At 50.2% G+C, this 19,510-nt stretch overlaps 1 protein-coding gene across 4 annotated transcripts in view; it reads right to left on the reverse strand.

Annotated features, from left to right (window-relative positions):
• CAMK1D (calcium/calmodulin dependent protein kinase ID) overlaps positions 1-17,787 on the reverse strand; it is a 485,392-nt gene extending 467,605 nt beyond the window's left edge. For 3 of the 4 annotated variants that reach the window (XM_058431871.1, XM_032161229.2, XM_058431865.1), the window contains exon 1: positions 17,416-17,787. In XM_058431871.1, coding sequence (XP_058287854.1) covers positions 17,416-17,507 — 92 coding nt within the window. In that variant the 5' untranslated portion in view covers positions 17,508-17,787. The remainder of the gene's footprint in view (positions 1-17,415) is intronic. The other variant, XM_032161313.2, reaches the window with a different exon arrangement.
• Between the last annotated feature and the right edge of the window lie 1,723 nt (positions 17,788-19,510).

Below are 19,510 nucleotides of genomic sequence, written 5' to 3' on the forward strand. Positions count from 1 at the left end.
AGGACAGAGATGGGGACCATGAGAATAAGCCGAGCAAGGCCATCACCACCACCATCACTGCCAAGCTACCCAAAGTACTGACACACTTCAAGTCTGACATCCACTGTGCTCATGAAGACTCTATCTTACAGGGGATAAAGCTGCCCCATATCCACAGCCAGTGCACAGTGACTCAGGCACACCACCTGGTAAAATATTGAAATACCTCCAGTGAGTCTAGAACCACAGCCCCAACCTCCACAGGTCCAGCCCCACCACTAATCTCTGGGGTCTCTCCCTAGATCTGCCACCCACCCCGCAGAATGACTGACTGCCCAGGATCCATCCAGCCAATGATTTTTTTTTTTTTTTTTTTTTTAAGACAGAGTCTCGCTCTGTCACCCAGGCTGGAGTGCAGTCATGCAATCTTAGCTCACTGCAACCCCCACCTCCCAGGTTCAAGGGATTCTCCTGCCTCAGCCTCCCGAGTAGCTGGGATTACAGGCATGCGCTACCAGGCCTGGCTAATTTTTTTTTTTTTATTTTTAGTAGACATGGGGTTTCACTATGTTGGCCAGGCTCGTCTCAAACTCCTGTCCTCAAGTGATTCACCCACCTTGGCCTGCCAAAGTGCTAGGATTACAGGTGTGAGCCACCGAGCCCCGCCCAACAACCGATTCTTATTGTCTTCTTTATATTCTTCCATATTTTTCAAATTCTCTACAAGGATGACATGCTGCTGTTCTAAGTTTAAGTTTTTCTTAGGGCACCATTACTTAAAAACCGAAAATGAGAACACCACAACAAACACTGAAATAGAGCCAGAGAAAACAGACTATGAAACTTTGGGGTTTGTGTTGATAACTTTCTGATTCAAGATCAACGTATGACCCAACTTCTACAGGAAGCCCGCCCAAAAGATAACAGCTAGGTTTCAAGAGGTGAATGTGAGTGACACTGACACTGAGGAGAAGGAAACTTTTTTTTTTTTTGAGACAGAGTCTCATTCTGTCGCCCAGACTGGAGTGCAGTGGTGCAACCTCTGCTCACTGCAACCCCAGCTCCCAGGTTCCAGGGATTCTCCCACCTCAGCCTCCCGAGTAGCTGGGATTACAGGCATGTGCCACCACGCCCAGCTAATTTTTTTGTATTTTTTAGTAGAGGCAGGGTTTCACCATGTTGGCCAGACTGGTCTCGAACTCCTGACTTCAAGTGATTGGTCCACCTCAGCCTCCCAAAGTGCTGGGATTACAGACGTGAGCCATCCCAGCCAGCAGAGAAGGAAACATTCTTAAAGCTATAATCTTTAGGCCGGGCGAGGTGGCTCACGCCTGTAATCCCCGCACTTTGGGAGGCCAAGGAGGGCACATCACGAGGTCAGGAGATTGAGACTATCCTGGCTAACACGGTGAAACCCCGTCTCTACTAAAAATGTAAAAAATTAGCCAGGCATGGAGGCGGGCGCCTGTAGCCCCAGCTACTCGGGAGGCTGAGGCAGGGGAATGGCGTGAACCCGGGAGGCGGAGCTTGCAGTGAGTCGAGATTGTGCCACTGCACTCCAGCCTGGGCAACAGAGCGAGACACTGTATCGAAACAAAAAAACAGAAAAAGCTATAATCTTTGCAACATCATAATTGCTCCTGTATGTATTAATGTGAGGCCTTTACTATAATACATACCAAGCATCACACATTCTTATCTCATTTGGGACCTATAAAAAGTCCATAACGTAAGCAGGTGTCATTATCCCCATTTGACAAACAAGGTCATCAGGACTCAGAGAGGATAGGCCGGCTCGGTGGCTCACACCTGTAATCCCAGAATTTTGGGAGGCTGAGGTGGGTGGATCATTTGAGGTCAGGAATTCAAGACCAGCCCAGCCAACATGGTGAAACCCTGTCTCTACTGAACATACAAAATTAGCCTGGCGTGGTGGTGTATACCTGTAATCCCAGCTACTCAGGAGGCTGAGGCAGGAGAATCACTTGAACCTGGGAGGCAGAGGTTCCAAAGAGTCAAGATAGCACCACTGAACTCCAGCCTGGGTGACAGTGAGACTCCACCTCAAAAAAAAAAAAGACTCAGAGAGGATAAAACCAAGATTCCATAGTTCTTCAGTGGCAGAGCTGGGACTCAAACCCAGACCTCTTGACATCTGCTTTCTTTTTTTTTTTTTTTTTTTTTTGAGATGGAGTCTCGCTCTGTCGCCCAGGCTGGAGTGCAGTGGTGCAATCTCGGCTCACTGCAAGCTCCGCCTACCGGGTTCACGCCATTGTCCTGCCTCAGCCTCTCTGAGTAGCTGGGACTACAGGCGCCCGCCACCACGCCCGGCTAATTTTTTTGTATTTTTAGTAGAGACGGGGTTTCACCATGGTCTCGATCTCCTGACCTCGTGATCCTCCCACCTCGGCCTCCCAAAGTGCTGGGATTACAAGCATGAGCCACTGCGCCCGGCCTTGACCTCCACTTTCTTCAGTGGTATGCCACAGCCACCTTCCAGAGACTCCTAAAAGTCTAAGTCAGGAATTTTGCAAGTAGGTTGTTAAACCATGGGGAGCTTGAAATCAGACCAGGTGGGGGTATTCACACCACAGAAATCAGCAAGAGCTACAAATCAGAACTGCCATCCCACCAAGGCCAGTTTATCAGCACACAACTGACTCCAATGGCCTCCCTCTCTTCCCATACCATAACACATGCATGCACGGAGGGTGAGGTTTTGCTTTTTTTAATATCAGTCAGTACTTCTCTATCCCATGAGCTCCACTAACCAGCTTGTTAGCAGCCTGATAAAAAGAGAATGATGGCCAGGCGTGGTGGCTCAGGCTTGTAATCCTAGTACTTTGGGAGGCTGAGGTGGGCAGATCACCTGAGATCAGAAGTTCAAGACCAGCCTGGCTAACATGATGAAACCCCATCTCTACTAGAAATACAAAAAATTAGCCAGGTGTGGTGGTGCGCGCCTGTAATCCCAGCTACTTGGAGGGCGGAGGCAGGAGAATTGCTTGAACCCAGAAGGTGGAGGTTGCAGTGAGCCGGGATCATGCCCCTGCACTCCAGCCTGGGCAATACAGCGAGACACCATCTCAAAAAAAAAAAAAAAAAAAATGAGAGAACAGGCATTGGAGTCAAGAGACTCCTAACTTTCCACATGCCTCTTAGCAACCTCTTCACCTGAGTCATTTAGCTTCTCTGACCCTCCATGTCCTTGTCTGTTAAATGAGGTCAGTAATTGCTGTTCACTCACTAAGAGTCAGAAGGAATCATGGATGCAAAAACCACACTGCAAACCGTAAAACGCCAAGCAGCTGCAGCAAACAGTATGGCGGTTCCTCAAAAAATAAAACACAGAATGACCATCCGATCCAGCAATTCCACTTCTGGCTATACACCCAAAAGAACTGGAGGCACGGGCTCAGACATTTGTACACCCATGTTCACAGCAGTACAATTCACAATAGCCAAGAGGTGGAAGCAACCTATGTCTATTAACACACGAATGAATAAACAAAAAGTAGCCAGGTGTGGTGGTGCACACCTGTGATCCCAGCTACTGGGGAGGCTGAGGCAGGGGAATCACTTGAACCTGGGAGGTGGAGGCTGCAGTGAACTGAGATCATGTCACTGCACTCCAGCCTGGGCGACAAAGCGAAACTCTGTTTTTAAAAAAAAAAACTTAGGAAACAAAAACTGTGTCTGAACTGAACATATACAGCCTTTTTTGTCAGTATCCTCTAAATAATACAGTATAACAACTATTTATATAACATTTACATTGTATTGGGTATTACAAGTAATCTAGAGATGATTTAAAGTACATGAGAGAAGAGGCCGAGGAGGGCAGATCACCAGAGGTCAGGAGTTCGAGACCAGCCTGGCCAACATGGTGAAACCCCATCTGTATTAAAAATACAAAAATTAGCTAGGCATGGTGGTGGGCACCTGTAATCCCAGCTACTTGGAAGGTTGAGGCAGGAGAATTGCTGGAACCCGGGAGGAGGAGGTTGCAGTGAGCCAAGACTGTACCACTGCACTCCAGTCAGGGCAACAGAGCAAGACTCCATCTCAAAAACAAAACAAAACAAACAAACACACAAAAAAAACAGGCCGGGTGTGGTGGTTCACGCCTGTAATCCCAGCACTTTGGGAGGCCGAGGTGGGCAGATCGCGTGAGATCAAGAGTTCAGGACCAGCCTGACCAATATGGTGAAACCCTGTCTTCACTAAAAATACAAAAATTAGCTGGGTGTGCTGGCATGCACCTGCAGTCCCAGCTACTTGGGAGGCTGAGACAGGAGAACTGCTTGTACCCAGGAGGAAGAGGCTGCAGTGAGCCAAGATCACACCACTGCACTCTAGCCTCAGTGACAGAGTGAGACTCTAACTCAAAAAAAAAACAAAAAAACAAAAAAAAAAGGCCGGGTGCAGTGGCTCATGCCTGTAATCCCAACAATTTGGGAGGCCGAGGCGGGCGGATCACAAGGTCAGGAGATTGAGACCATCCTGGCTAATACAGTGAAACCCCATCTCTACTAAAAATACAAAAAATCAGCCGGGCGTGGTGGCAGGCGCCTGTAGTCCCAGCACTTTGGGAGGCCGAGGCGGGCAGATCACAAGGTCAGGAGATCGAGACTATCCTGGCTAACATGGTGAAACCTCGTCTCTACTAAAAATAAAAAAAAATAAAAAATAAAAATTAGCCGGGCGTGGTGGCAGGCACCCGTAGTCCCAGCTACTCGGGAGGCTGAGGCAGGAGAATGGCGTGAACCCAGGAGGGGGAGCTTGCAGTGAGCTGAGATCACGCCACTGCACTCCAGCCTGGGTGACGGGGCAAGACTCCATCTCAAACTAAAAAACAAAAAACAAAAAGTATATGGGAGGATGTGCAAAATTTATATGCAAATACTACACCATTTTATATCAGACACTAGAGCATCCTAAGATTTTGTTATCCACAGCAGGGTGATTCTGGAACCAGTCCCCAGCAGATACCAAGGGATGACTGTATCACATGATTCTACTTCTATGTGGTACCTAAAGTAGCCAAATTCATTGAGACAGATGGTGGAATGGTGTGTATCAGAAGGGCAGGGAGGAGGGAATGGGGAGTTAGTGTTTCATAGGTGAGTGGAGGTTCAGTGTGGAAAGATGAAACAGTTCTGGAGATGGATGGTGGCAATGGTTGGACAATGCTGTAATGTACTTAACGCCACAGAACTGCACACTTCAAAATGGTTATGATGGCAAGTGTTATACTATGTATTTTTTAACCACGATTTTTTGTTTTTTGTCTTTTGTTCTAAGGAGCAGGGAGTTTAATAGGCAAGAAAGAAGGGGGAAGAAAGAAGAAACTTCCCTGTACAGAGACGTGGGGGGTGGGCTCCAAAGCCAGGAGACGGAACCCCACACTTAGGTAATATCAGCCAGGTATATTCGATGGCTGGAGGAGGCATTTAACTATAAGTTTTAAAAAACAGTCAAATAGGCCAGGAGCGGTGGCTCACGCCTGTAATCCGAGCACTTTGGGAGGCCAAGGCGGGTGGGTCATTTGAGGTCAGGAAATCAAGACCAGCCTGGCCAACATAGTGAAACCTTATCTCTACTAAAAATACAAAAATTAGCCAGGTGTGGTGGTGGGCATCTGTAATCCCAGCTACTCGGGAGGCTGAGGCAGGAGAATCACTTGAACCCAGGAGGCGGAAGTTGCAGTGAGCAGAGATTGCACCACTGCACTCCAGCCTGGGCGACAGAGCGAGACTCCATCTCAACTAAAAAAAAAAAAAAAGGGCCGGGCACAGTGGCTCATGCCTGTAATCCCAGCACTTTGGGAGGCCAAGGCAGGCAGATCATGAGGTCAGGAGATCGAGACCATCCTGGCCAACATGGTAAAACCCCATCTCTACTAAAAGTACAAAAATTAGTTGGGTGTGGTGGTGCATGCCTGTAATCCCATATACTCGAGAGGCTGAGGCACAAGAGTAGCTTGAACCCGGGAGGCGGAGATTGCAGTGAGCCAAGATCACACCACTGCACTCCCTCCTGGGTGACAGAGTAAGACTCCATCTCAAAAAAAAAAAAAAAAAAAAAAAGTCAAATAGGAAGTCTGGTTATTATATTGAATATTATATCCATTTGTCAAAGAAGCTGAAAGCACCACAGCCAACATTGTTTGTCCATCACGACTAGGGCCCCAGACTCCATTTTTACTGACCATGCTAACACACACCCAAAAAATCTAAGGAGCATAATTCTCATACGTTACTGCCACATACAGGCTGTCCCCAATTTATATGCAAAGTCTGTTCCAAGAGATCATTGAAAGCTTGTTGTTGTGGTTGTTGTTGTTGCTTTGAGGCATATTTTCTTACAGAAGTGGAATTTTTCATGGTGACCTGGATCTTATTCCGACCTAAAGAAGCCCTGGTGTCCATGGCAGAGCTATGACGGTATCTGCAGTCCTGGCCTGGCCCTGGAGAAAGAAAGGAAGATCGGAGAGACAGCGACACAGCAGTCTCCCTTTCCAGAGCCCAGGACAGTTTAGGGCCCAATTTGGCAATAGTTGATGAAGGTTGGCTTGCAGGCCCTTTTCCCCAAAGCCTCAATGCATCATTCCCACCTTGCCTCACTCAGCCCTCAACTCCCCAGTTTGCGAGCCATTTGAGCCTCCCAGGACGAAATTACTTCTTCTTCCTTCTGCCTGCCATTCAAATGCTAATCAAGTATTGAGAAAAAGTTATTTCCTTAAAATCACTTACATAGTAAATGACTGGCAGCCTCTCAACCTATTTCGAGGTATTTATATCTTCTCAAGTTTTAAGGCAAATTTGAAGCAGTCTTTTTTCAAGGTTAAGGAAGTATTAGCTCATAAATGGGAGGATATTTGGGGGCAGGGGACGCTGGCCTGCTGGTCACTCGGATACCTCCTGGCTTGGTACAGCTTCTCTTCTCTCCATCCACAAATTTTTCAAAGCTACAAAGGTCTAGGGTTGTTCTTTTTCACAACACTTTGGGCCTTGTACGAAGGGACAGGGTTGTGTGGGGAGGCAGGCAAGACTGTCACTTGAACATCAGAAACTGTCTGAGGTTTTATTTAATACGATACCTTTAGGATTCCATTTACAGCACCAAAGCCAATTTATTGTAAAACCAATTTCAGTGTTCTGTGTTGTGGTCATGAAAGACAGAGAAAGGTCCTCTCGACAACTAGAAATATTGACTACTTTCAGCTGGAGGAGCTTTTTCTTCCTCTGCTCAGCCTGTGATAGAGGCACCAGTAAATCAAGATCCCGGACATTGTCTGGCTCCCACAGGGACTAAAATGGACAGGTCAAGAGGAGAAATCATGGCTGATTTGGAAATTAGCTCCCCAAGTGTTAACACTAACATCCTGTGACCTAGGACATTTAAAGCTTTTGAGATCTTCTCCCAACTCCCATGCAAAAATCCCCCAAAAGGGTATTTTAAACAAATGGTCACATATGCTTATGGGGTATATACATATGCATGCTGCCATTTTTAAATACTCTAGCATTAAAATAAATTCAGTACCTATAGGTTTTAAACTATGAAACTCCATGATGGTTAGACACTGTAAGTAAGTTCCTTGAGTCATCAAATCAAAACGTGAGTTTCAATAAGAAACAAAGCAGAAAGACAAGCAATTTTCCAAAAAGAAAAGCATGTTGAATCAAAGAAAAGCCACAGGCTGCCTGCAGACCTCTGTGCAGTGAGAAACGACTCTTGCCCATGCTGATGGAGAAAGGGACAGATTTTTTTAAAACCAGCTAAGGGTGCAGGGAGAGGTGCAGAGAAAAAAAAAAGCCGAGAAGCTACCCAGGGGGAGGGCTGAGGCTGGGACACACAGCTAACTAGGTCACTCCAGCACCAGAGCTGGGCCAGAGGACGTTTCAGGCAGAGTCTTTTGCTTAATGCTAGCATTACATGAACTAATCACCCCTGTTGGGAGCAAATGTTGAATGGCTCAGCGGGCCTTCCAAATCTGTGGAAATGGCCTCTGAGGGGCAGGGACAAATGATAGAGAGCGGGCATTGACTGCGCACACACCCACGTGCCGCACACAGCTCTCAGTGGTTCGCGTGCACCCTCATTTCATCTTCACCACAAGCCTCACATTAGGTCCACGTGTTATCCTGCTTTACAGATGAGGACATGAGGCTCAGAATGGTAAAATAATTGGCCCAAAGCCATACAGCTAGGAAGCTGTGGACCCAGGACTTCCACCCATATCCGTGTAACCTCCGAACCTATGTTCTTAGCTACTCACTGTACCGGGAAGAACAACTGTGGATTGTTCTTCCCTGGCTGACTGAAGAATTGTTTATGATTGCTGAAACCATAAATTTTGGGGGAGGTTAAATACGCACCATCCTGCCTATTTGCAATAAGAGCTTCCAAAAAATCAATTTCCAACAGATACTGACGTGTTCTTCCCCACCGGAACTGGCCCCAAATGTCCAAGGGAAGCCAAACTCAGCTGCTGGAGATAACTACAGCTTGATGACAGTTACTGTATATTCAATCCCAGTTATGTGCCAGGTACCTCACATATGTCACTGAATCCTCACAACAATCCCACGAGGCAGCAACTCCTATTTCCCTCTTAAACTCAGAGAGATTAAGGAATCTATCCAGAGGCATTCAGCTATGAATGCCTGCACCAGAACAATCTTTCTGTTATGTTACATTGCCTCCCCTACCCGGCCTCAGCAAATATACCCTATGAAAGGCTTGCTCTCAAGGTTCAGTGTTCACCAGGAGACAGAATCCCCCATTTCTTTTTTCTTTTATTTTTTGAGAGGGAGTCTCACTCTGTTGCCCAGGCTGGAGTGCAGTGGCACAGTCTCAGCCCACTGCAACCTTCGCTTCTCAGGCTCAAGCATTTCTCATGCCTCAGCCTCCCGAGTAGCTGGGATTACAGGCATGCAACACCATGCCAGCTAATTTTTGTGTTTTTAGTAGGACGGGGTTTTACCATGTTGGCCAGGTCTTGAACTCCTGACCTCAGGTGATCCACCCGCCTCAGCCTCCCAAAGTGCTATGATTACAGGCATGAGCCACTGCACCTGGTCCCCCATTTCTTTTTTCTTTTCTTTCTCCATGGGGACACGGTCTCTCTCTGTCACCCAGGCTGGGGTGTAGTGGCACAATCATAGCTCACTGCAGCCTCAACCTCCCAGCCTCAAGTGATCCTTCTGCCTCAGTCCCCCAAAGTGCTGGGATTACAGTTGTGAGCCAGCACTCCAGGCTGGAATCTTTCCATTTCTAAGTCCTGCTGAAAGATTTGGAAAAACAGCACAAGACACAGAGAACAGATAGCTGAAGATATAAAATGAACTTGGTCTGTGGCGGAATGAACTTGACCTATGGCATGTATTTGGAGGTGACCTTTGATCTAACTGGAGCCTGAATAATCAATGCTCTGCATAATAAACCAAAAAAAAAGAAAAGAAAATCAAGTGAGATCTAATAAAAAACTACCCCAAAGAAAAAGAGATCTCCCTCACCACAGAAAGTCAAAGGGGCACAGCCAACGTGAACTGAGATCAGGCTGGAATCTTTCCCGGAGTCCATGTGTCCTCCTGAACTAAATAAGCACGGAATTGACCATCTTGCATCAGGAAAATAACTTGGGTCCACTGACTCGGGCACCAGCTTCATGGTGGCTGCCTATAAGCAGTTCCTTCATTAATTAAAGAAACAGAACGGCCGAGCACAGTGGCTCATGCCTGTAATCCCACCACTCTCATGAGGCTGAGGTGAGCAGATCATGTGGCGTCAGAAGTTCTAGACCAGCCTGGGCAACATGTTGAAACATCATCTCTACCAAAAATACAAAAATTAGCCAGGTGTGGTAGTATGCGCCTGTAGTCCCACCTACTTGGGAGAGACTGAGGCAGGAGAATCGCTTGACACTGGGGGGCGGAGGTTACAGTGAGCCGAGATCGCGCCACTGCACTCCAGGCTGGGAGACAGAGGGAGACTCCGTCTCAAAAGAAAAAAAAAAAAAAAGCAAACATCTGTAATCCCAGCTACTCAGGAGGCTGAGGCAGGAGAATCGCTTGAACTCGGGTGGCAGAGGTTGCAGCGAGCTGAGATTGCGCCACTGCACTCCAGCCTGGGTGACAGAGCAAGACTCCATCTCAAAAAATAAAATTAAAATTAAAAAATTTAAAAAAGGAAACATATCCCCGGTGGGCAAGTTGACCAGTAATGTGACAACTCTCCGCTGGACCCATGCCTAAGCTCTCCCAGAGGAGAGAGGAGGAGAAGCAGGAGGAGAGAGATTGAAGGGGATTTAAGGAGATTTATTTGGGGAAAGGGAAGATTAAAGAGATTTACAGAGACCCAGCCAAAGAAAAACTCAACAAGGTAACCCTTGAAATCCTCCCCTGAGAGCACACAAACATCCACCTGGCACCAGCCAAACCTAATTACTGTCCATTCAGTGGCCAAGTTTGAACCAGAAATTTGTACTTGAGACACAGTCATCATTAGCTTCTCTGGGAACAAGCTCTACCCAAACTCCCATTTCCCAAGTCTCATTTCACTAATCAATAAGGACACTGAAGTTTGTTATCTTTACCCTTTTTTTTTTTTTTGAAATGGAGTCTCACTGTGTCACCCAGGCTGGAGTGCAGTGGCGCAATCTTAGCTCACTGCAATCTCCACCTCTGGCGTTCAAGCGAATCTCCTGCCTCAGCCTCCCGAGTTGCTGGGACTACAGGTGCACAGCACCACACCCAGCTAATTTTCTGTATTTTTAGTAGAGACAAGGTTTCACCATGTTGGCCAGGCTGGTCTCGAACTCCTGACCTCAAAAGAGGAGGTACCTCAAAGTCCCTCTGAGAATTTCACCTTCAAATTCAGAAATCCCTCCCCGGGGGAGCGCAGAGCCCAAGGCTGTGAGCTTGCCCCTGTAAACTGTTTCCAGAGCCTCCCAGCACATGGGCACCCATAATGTGCAGACAGAGCAGGTGCTCCGAGAATTCCTGGGGAAACTGAACAAAACCACCAAATGAACTGTTCTTCCAACCCCAGGTCCTTGGGGAATCTCACACCCCACATCCAGTCCACCAGCAATTCCTACCCGCTCCAGCTTTAAAACACGTCCGGAATTCGGCTGGGCGAGGTGGCTCACACCTGTAATCCCAGCACTTTGGGAGGCGAGGGTGGGCAGATTTTTTTTTTTTTTTTTTGAGACACAGTCTCGCTCTGTCGCCCAGGCTGGAGTGCAGTGGCGCAATCTCGGCTCACTGCAAAATTCCAGGCCGACTCCTGCATCAGGCACTTGCCCTTGTGGCCGCCTTTGACCCGAAGAGTCTACGTTCAGACAGCCCCATGGCTCTTTCCAGGTCTGCATTCAAGCGTCACCTCAAGCTGCCATCGCCCCACCCCACGCATCCCCTTTGGCTCTTGGTTCCTGCCTAACCTGCAGCTTCTAACATGCTGTTCCTTTCCCTTCTTTGCCCCTTATTTTCTGTGGCTCCAGGAGAGCAGGCATTCTCGTCTGCTCACTGCCGTCTCCTCGGTGCCTAGAATATAGCAGGTGTTCAACCGATATTTTTAAATGTATGAGAGGCTGAATTTATATCATGCCTCAAAACAAGAGGACTGGGGAATCCAAACATCTAAGGAAGACTGCAGCGGGGATACCCTGGGGGAGAAGTCTAGGGGCTTCCCACCCCTCCTTTTTTCTTGGTAATGGTCTTCCTAATGCTTCTCACAGACTCTCAAATTCTGAGTAACCCCAGAAAAACAACTATGAAATTCACCAGCCAAATATACAAACCACCTCGAGTGTCTGTGCATTCTCTCCCCCACCACACGCACACACACATGCACACACGCACACACAAATACATATACACCAAAAAAGAAAACTTGAGTCTGTTTTCCATCTGGACTTTCAGGCAAACTAATCATCTGTGTCCTTAATAGGTGTATTTATTGGGCAATTTCAGAATAAGTAGCATAGTATGAGATGAGTGGGAAAAGACGGTGCTTGACCCATGGAAGTTTCTATTTATAGTCTTCCTAAAGCAGCACCCAACAGGCACTCATTTAATGAAAAAGGAGACACGCTGCTATTGACACAAAGTGGGATCAGGGTGCTGGTCCTGAGCTCTTATTGTGCTACTAGTACAGTCACAAAAATGTCCCTCCACAGCCAAGCGCAGTGGCCCGTGCCTGTCATCCCAGCACTTTGGGAGGCCAAAGTGGGAGGATCACTTGAGGCCAGGAGTTTGAGACCAGCCTGGGCAACACAGCAAGACTCTGTCTCTACAAAAAATAAAAAAAATTAGCCAGGCATGGTGGTGCATACCTGTAGTCCTAGCCACTCGGGAGGTTCAGGAAGGAGAATCACTGGAGCCCAGGAGTTTGAGGCTGCAGTGAGCTATGATCGCACCACTGCACTCCAGCCTGGGTGACAGAGCAAGCCTCTGTCTCAAAACAAACAAAAAAAAAATTTCCTCCAAACAGAAATGAGCTGCACCTAGCCACACAAGGAAAGCCCCTAGGGAACAAAAGCAAGTGCCCTCCTTACACAGGGAGCCACAAAATCTTAGGGTTGCAAGGGTACTTGAACATTTTCTCATCAGCCGGGTGCGGTAGCTCATGTCTGTAATCCCAGCACTTTGGGAGGCTGAGGCAGGCGGATCACGAGGTCAAGAGATCGAGACCGTCCTGGCCAAAATGGTGAAATCCCGTCTCTACTAAAAAATACAAAAAATTAGCCGGGTGTGGTGGTGCTACCTGGGAGGCTGAGGCAGGGGAATCGCTTGAACCTGGGAGGCGGAGGTTGCGGTGAGCTGAGATTGTGCCACTGCACTCCAGCCTGGTGACAGAGCAAGACTTCGTCTCAAAAAAAAAAAAAACAGAAAAGAAAAGAAAATTATCTCATGTTCCCTGTTCCCCACCTCCAACCTGCCTTGATTTTATAGACGAAGAAACTGAGACAGGGAAAGGTAACGTAGGTCAATGTCCAAGCAGCCCACAGGCCACAAAACCCCTCATGGCTGAACCAGACCTAAAACCCAGTCTCAAATCCTCCACGACGCCTTGTCCAGCCATCAACAGACAAGAACAACTTCAACTTCAAATGCTCAGTCTATACGAAAAACACGCATTCATACCCCGCGGAGATGAAGATCCATTTTCTAGGGCATGCCATGTTCTGTACTCCAGGGGAAATGAGGTTTGTTGGGAGACTCATTCTGCAACGTGCCAAGTACCCAGGCCTTTCCATTCACATGCATTTCGCCGCCTGCAAATTGCAGAAGTGACTTCTAGGAGTCTGGGGTGCTTCCTAGACACCACACCGAAGCTTTCCTCCCATCCATATACTTCTCCGAATAGTATTTTAGGGGTTCTTTTATTTTTTATTTTTTGCTTCAGTAGTCACTGAAAGACAGCTATGATAGAGATGGCCTGAACAGCCTTGGCAAATACCCCAACAGAAATGTGTACCCCTCCTAATTTGCCATTACATAATATTTATTTGCTCTCATAGTGTGCCAAGGGTCTGAAAACATGTTGATTAATAGACAATAATTAAGTCTCACCACCTTATTCAGAGATATGGTTATGTTCTGGGATTCACTTTTGTAGGAGGCTGCACTGAAGTGCACAGGTTGAAAGATTTCTCCCTGAGACCTGACTCAGAGGTGCCTCAGACCACCCAGCCCAGACCACAAAGCCCATTCCTTTCTCTTATGCTGCTCTTTGCTTCCTCAATCTCATTTTCCACCCTCTTGGGCCAACCTTCACTCCCATTCGGCCCCCACTCTCCAGCAAGTTCCCTCTAACCACACAGCCTAACCATCTTGACCCCTTAGCTTCCAACAGTAAATGCTCAGCTCCATGAGGTGAGATACCTGGATAAGGCAGTGGGTATCAGATTACAAAGTCTGGCAAAGTGAGTGCTCCTCCAGCCTTTGCAATGCTTTATTTTAAATGCATGCGAACACTGTGAGCTGACAGCCCTGTTTCTTGCAAGGCTTTCCTGCCTTCGTATCTTAAAGACATACGGAGAAAGTGGGGCAAACAAAGTGATTGGAACTGCGGCATTCTTTGGAAATGAATGCCACTGGTTAATTCTGGATGCCTTTCATTTGTGTTAGATTTCATTCAAAACAAGAGAAGGGCCCAGACTCAAAATCCACACTGAAGGGACCAGAAGTCAACTCCACATTAAGACTCAGGCCAGAGTCACCGGTTGTGGCCCAGAGTGGAGCAGGCATCTTGAACTGGGGACCACTTCTAGAAAGTACACAGAGGCAGCCGGGCACGGTAGCTCAGGCCTGTAATCCCAGCACTTTGGGAAGCCAAGGCAGGCGGATCACGAGGTCAGGAGATCGAGACCATCCTGGCTAACACGGTGAAACCCCGTCTCTACTAAAAATACAAAAAAAATTAGCCAGGCGTGGTGGCGGTCGCCTGTAGCCCCAGTTACTCGGGAGGCTAAAGCAGGAGAATGGCGTGAACCCGGGAGGCAGAGCTTGCAGTGAGCCGAGATAGCACTACTGCACTCCAGCCTGGGCGACAGAGCGAGACTCCATCTCAAAAAAAAAAAAAAAAAAGTCCACAGAGGCAAAAGGATGACAACCCAAAAGCTCTGAAATGCTTCCAAGTTTAGATAACATTGTGCTATCATTATTCCCATCATTATGTTTTCTCATTTATTTATTTTATTTTACTTTTTTGAGACCGAGTCTCGCTCTGTAGCCCAGGCTGGAGGGCAGTGGCGCAATCTCAGCTCACTGAAATCTCTGCCTCCCCGGTTCAAGCGATTCTCCTGCCTCAGCCTCCTGAGTAGCTGGAATTATAGGCATGCACCACCACACCCAACTAATTTTTTTATTGTTAGTAGTGACAGAGTTTCACCATGTTGGCCAGGCTGGTCTCGAACTCCTGATTTAAGTGGTCAGCTCGCCTCAGCCTCCCAAAGTGTTGGGATTACAGGTGTGAGCCACCACGCCTAGCCCATTAGGTTTTCTTTACATTAATATTAAAGCTCGCATCCAAATACTAAAGTTAAGTCAAATTATTGACTACGCATTGGCCATTACAATATCTACAAAGTGTGTCAACCCTGTATGGATAATCAAAAGTTGCTCTGCCTATCTATGAATACCAGCTCTGCCACTTAATAGTTAGCTAAGGTTTGGTAGCTCATATAGTATCTCTGATGCCTTAGCTTTCTCGTCTGCAAATTGGGTATAATGGTAAATACCTACCTCAGAAGGTTACTCTGAGATTTAAATGAGTTAATACACATAAGGCATGTAGAATAATACCTGATCCTGGGTATACATTTCAGAATACCACCTATGATTACCATTATTATTATGTGGAGTTAAAAACATCTTGATCATCGCACTGTTTCTATCATTCTTCTAGGTCCCCTGCTGGTGCTACAGTGGGAAGCTCCTTTGTAAAGAATTCCATCCCAGGCAGAAGGCAATGCTTTAGGACCCTAAGAGAGACCCATTCCCAAAGCTCACAGGGACCATGGCTGGAGTCCAAGAGGCTGTTCTGCCAGAGATGCACTCTGGCACCAGAAGGCAAATCCCCATTTTTCCCCAAGGTGGAAACCACCCGCAGTCATCTCCAAACACCGTGTGCTCCAGCAGGAGCCACGGCTCGGAGCCTCAGCAGCCCCGCCACTGCAGAGGTGCAGCTGCAGGAGTCAGTTAGGGGACTGGGCATCAGTCACCCGGAGGCTACAGGCAGGAAGCCAGTGGGGGGGGGGGGGGGGGCTCGGGGGGGAACAAGCCACGCACAGGAAAGCATTCACACAGGGTGGGTCCCCATGCTCTCCCATCCCCTCATCGGGGGCCACAGCGGGGGTCCTGGATGACAAGCAAAGGCCATGCTTTCTTGTCTCTCAGTAACTTGAGCATCTCAGAATCACAACCCCAAACCCGAATAAACCTCAGTGGCAATTTTCAAAAGTTTTGACCCAAGCTAACCCCTTACCTGGCTGCACTGAAAGGCAGCCCCAAACCCCTATTTATTAAAAAGCTACATCTTTTTCTACTTTCATTCCAACAAAGATAGCAAATAGGTGCCCTCCCTGAAAGGCAACAACCACAGCAGGGAGACCCCACTCTAGTCCTCAGCATGCGCCTTCCAGGGAATCAGAGGCAGAACTGGGAACGCCACCCTCACAACTTCTCTCCGGGGGACCCCCTGCAGATCTGGGTGGGGGGGTGAGGGGAAATGACTGAATAGCAGCAGACCCGGAGCCTGGAAGTGAAGACAAGCTGGGTAATGTGGTGCTGGAAAAAACAAACCAAGCACAAAAACAAGCACACGGAAAAAAAAGGAGGAAGGAAAGAAAGGGCACCCAACAACGCACTGATTTATCCCATGAAATAGCTCCTCTCTCTCTTCCCAGCCTAATCAACACCTCCATGAACCCCTGCAAAATGGGCATTTCAGACTGCACACCTGTGCATGAATCCACATACACTGACAGATACTGATGCACAACAAATACTGATTGTATGAGGGATGAAAATAACTTGAACTTCAGACTCATTCGGCAGGTCCTGATTCTCTTTCACTATCAGCCTCCCCACCTATTCTGAGCCGCTCCAAAACAAAACAAACAAGACCCAACTCCTGGGCAGAAAGGGAACAGCAGCTGAGCTGAGCAGCACATGTTTGGAGCGTTCCTGCCATCGACTTCGGATTATTTCTGCTTTCTTGAGACGCAGCCATCAGCATGGGACTCGATGCAGCCCGGAGAGCACCGCCCGCGCAGCGACGCGCACAGACCCTCCCTTGGAGACTCGCTCCCCGGCGCGTGCGGCCGAGCCCGCGTGAAATGCACAGACCCTGCGGTGAGGCTCTGCCCACGTGTGACCCTGAGCACTGCGAAGCCCTTCCCTTCCATCCTCGCGTGGCCACCCAAAGTCTTGCCTACACCTCGTACGTGCAGATGCCAATTCCATAGGAATACATGATGTGAGGACAGAAATGGGAACGACTGGAGGCTGATCTTCTCGTGACCACGTCTCGCCAACGCGGTGCGCCCATGCACACGGCGAGTAAACGCACACAGCCGGTAAACAGCCATCCCCACCATGCTCAGCCCACAGTCACGCGTGGGGAGAAGGCAGCGGAGAGGGCGGCGGTGGCAGGAGAAGTGGGAAGTCGCGCGCCCGCGTGGGCTGCTCCCTGACAGCCCGGCGCCGCCCCCTCTCCCTCCCGGGAACGGCGCCTACCGGGGGGTCGCAGGCCCACGCGTCGGGCGCGCTCGGGGGGGCTCCGCAGCGCCGAGAACGGGACAATGAGGACGCGGTGACAGGCTGGGTTCCTGCCGCGGTAGTGGCGGCGGCGGCAGCTGGAGCTGCCCCTGCAGCCCCTGCCGCGGCCACCTCCACCCTCGCCTCCCCGGTCCCCACTTACGTTCCGAGGGTCTCTTTGAACTCGAAGATCTTCTTGATGTCTTCAGCTTGCTTTTTCCAGGAGGAGCTGCTCTCGCCGTTCTCCCGGGCCATGGCCGACAAGCGCGGCGCGGAGGAGCGGCCGGGGGCGCGCTGGGGAGGGGGCGCCGGGGGCGAGGCGCGGGCGCAGGGGCAGCGGGGATGCCGGGCGGCTCGGGCTGCGGCGCAGCTTCCTCCTCTGCAGTTTCCTCTTTCGCTCTCGCCGCCGCCGCCGCGGTTCCTCCCTGGCTCTTATTTCTGCTGTTCTCGGGCACAGACTTCCTGCCGCCGCCGCGCGCCGGCTCCTTTGCCGCCGCCTGCCAGCCTCACTTTCTGCTACTTTCTTGCCTCCCTCCCGCTCCCTCCCTGCCGCCCGCCGCGCTCCCCCCCACCTCGCGCCTCCTCCCCCTCCTCCCCCTCCTCCCACTCCCGCGGGCTCCCCGCCCTCCCCGTGCGCCCCGGCCGCTCCCCGCCTCCAGCGCGCCGCCTTCGGGGATGTCCCGCTCCCCTCCCAGGAGCGCCGGGCCACGGCCGTCGTGCCCCCTGGAGCCCCGGAGAGGGCGGGTGCGGGCCCCCGGCAGGTGCGGGGCGCACGCGGGAGAGCCCCAGCCCCTCCGGGAGCTGGAAACGGAGCCAAGTCTGGGGGCGCCGGGGCTTTCCCGTCTCCGGCGGGAGGGGGCGCCTCTGCGTGGCTCGGAAGCGCCGGGCGGGCGGGGGTGCGCGGCGGCCGGATGCGGGGCGCCGAGGGCGGGGCGCCTTCCCGCGCTGTGGCCGGTGGCCCGGGGGACCCGAGGGGCGCGGCGCGGGTGGGGGGGGTGGGAACCGGTTGTTATGGCGACGGGCGGCGGCGGCGGCGGCTGGGATGGAGGCGGCGGCGGGCGGGAGCGCATTCGCATTGCACCAAATCGGTTTCACGTCAGTTTCGGGACGGACCCGCGAGGAGCAAGCCGGGGAGCCTCTAGGCGGGCACGCGCAGGACGCGTCAGCAGCTGCCTCGTGGTCCCTTTGCGAGCAAAACTCCCGGGGGTGTTCGGCAGCCGCGCGGGCGCCCTGGTGCTGGGCTGGAGCGGCCGGCGGGCCTGGCCGGCCTGGCTGCCCTGGCTTACGCTTGGCCCCTTCTGGCATCTCCCTCTCTCCTCCCGGAGACAGTGGAAAGAAGTGATCTTCTGCCCCGCAGTCCCCTCGAAGGAAGGGCCCACCCGCGGCTGGCTTAGTAGGGTGTCCGGGTGGCGGGGCAGGCACCTGCTTTCCTATGGACTGCCAAAACTAACCCAGAGAATTCCCTCCGGACTCCCATCTCCCAGCTGTACTTTGGCCTGCCCGCCCCACTCCTGGTGTCCACCTGTCAGAGGGCAGCCCACGTGCTCCAGTTCCCTGGTCCCCAACCTGCAGGGGCGACCTCTTGATCGGAAAATTTTAGATTTCTTGGTATCAACACTTCCCCTCCCTCGGGGCCCCTCCTTGTAGTTGGGTAAACAGCTCTGTCTCTTGACTGGGGACACCTGTCCCATTTTCCCAGGACTGTTCCAATTTCACTGTAAAAGGGAAAAAAAAAATCTGCTCCCTGAATAGGAAACTTCATCCAGCACTTTGTGCCTAGTTCTGACTCTGGCTCGAGTGGAGGCAGCCCAGCTGCTCTCCCTCAGCCCCTACCCTGACCCTAAAGAGGTCAGACGACACCCTGGCATCCCCATTCCTGGGACCTCCATGCTTTTTTCCATCTTTCAAAGACGGTTAGCTTAAGGTTTTCCAAACTGAGAAGAGCAAATAGAGGATTTACTTGCCGGTTAGATATAGAATAAATCCACAAACCCAATTTCCAAGAGGATGGGTGAGAAGAATTACTAAGGAACCTTTCTTATACTTGAGGCACATTACCAAAGTTCAAGGCAAACAGCATCCCCTTCAATAAGAAACATATTTGAAAAACTATCATGTATTTTACTTGTGCCAAAGGTTAGATAATACAAACAATGGGAACCAGGGCATAAGTCAACTAAGATCCCAACTGTCGCTTTCTCATGCCCACAATCAGCATCTTCTTGTCCTTTCTTTCTCCTTCCCTTCCTCCCACTGTG

Source organism: Hylobates moloch, unplaced genomic scaffold (assembly GCF_009828535.3).
Source record: "Hylobates moloch isolate HMO894 unplaced genomic scaffold, HMol_V3 SCAFFOLD_2, whole genome shotgun sequence".
Taxonomy (NCBI): Eukaryota; Metazoa; Chordata; class Mammalia; order Primates; family Hylobatidae; genus Hylobates; species Hylobates moloch.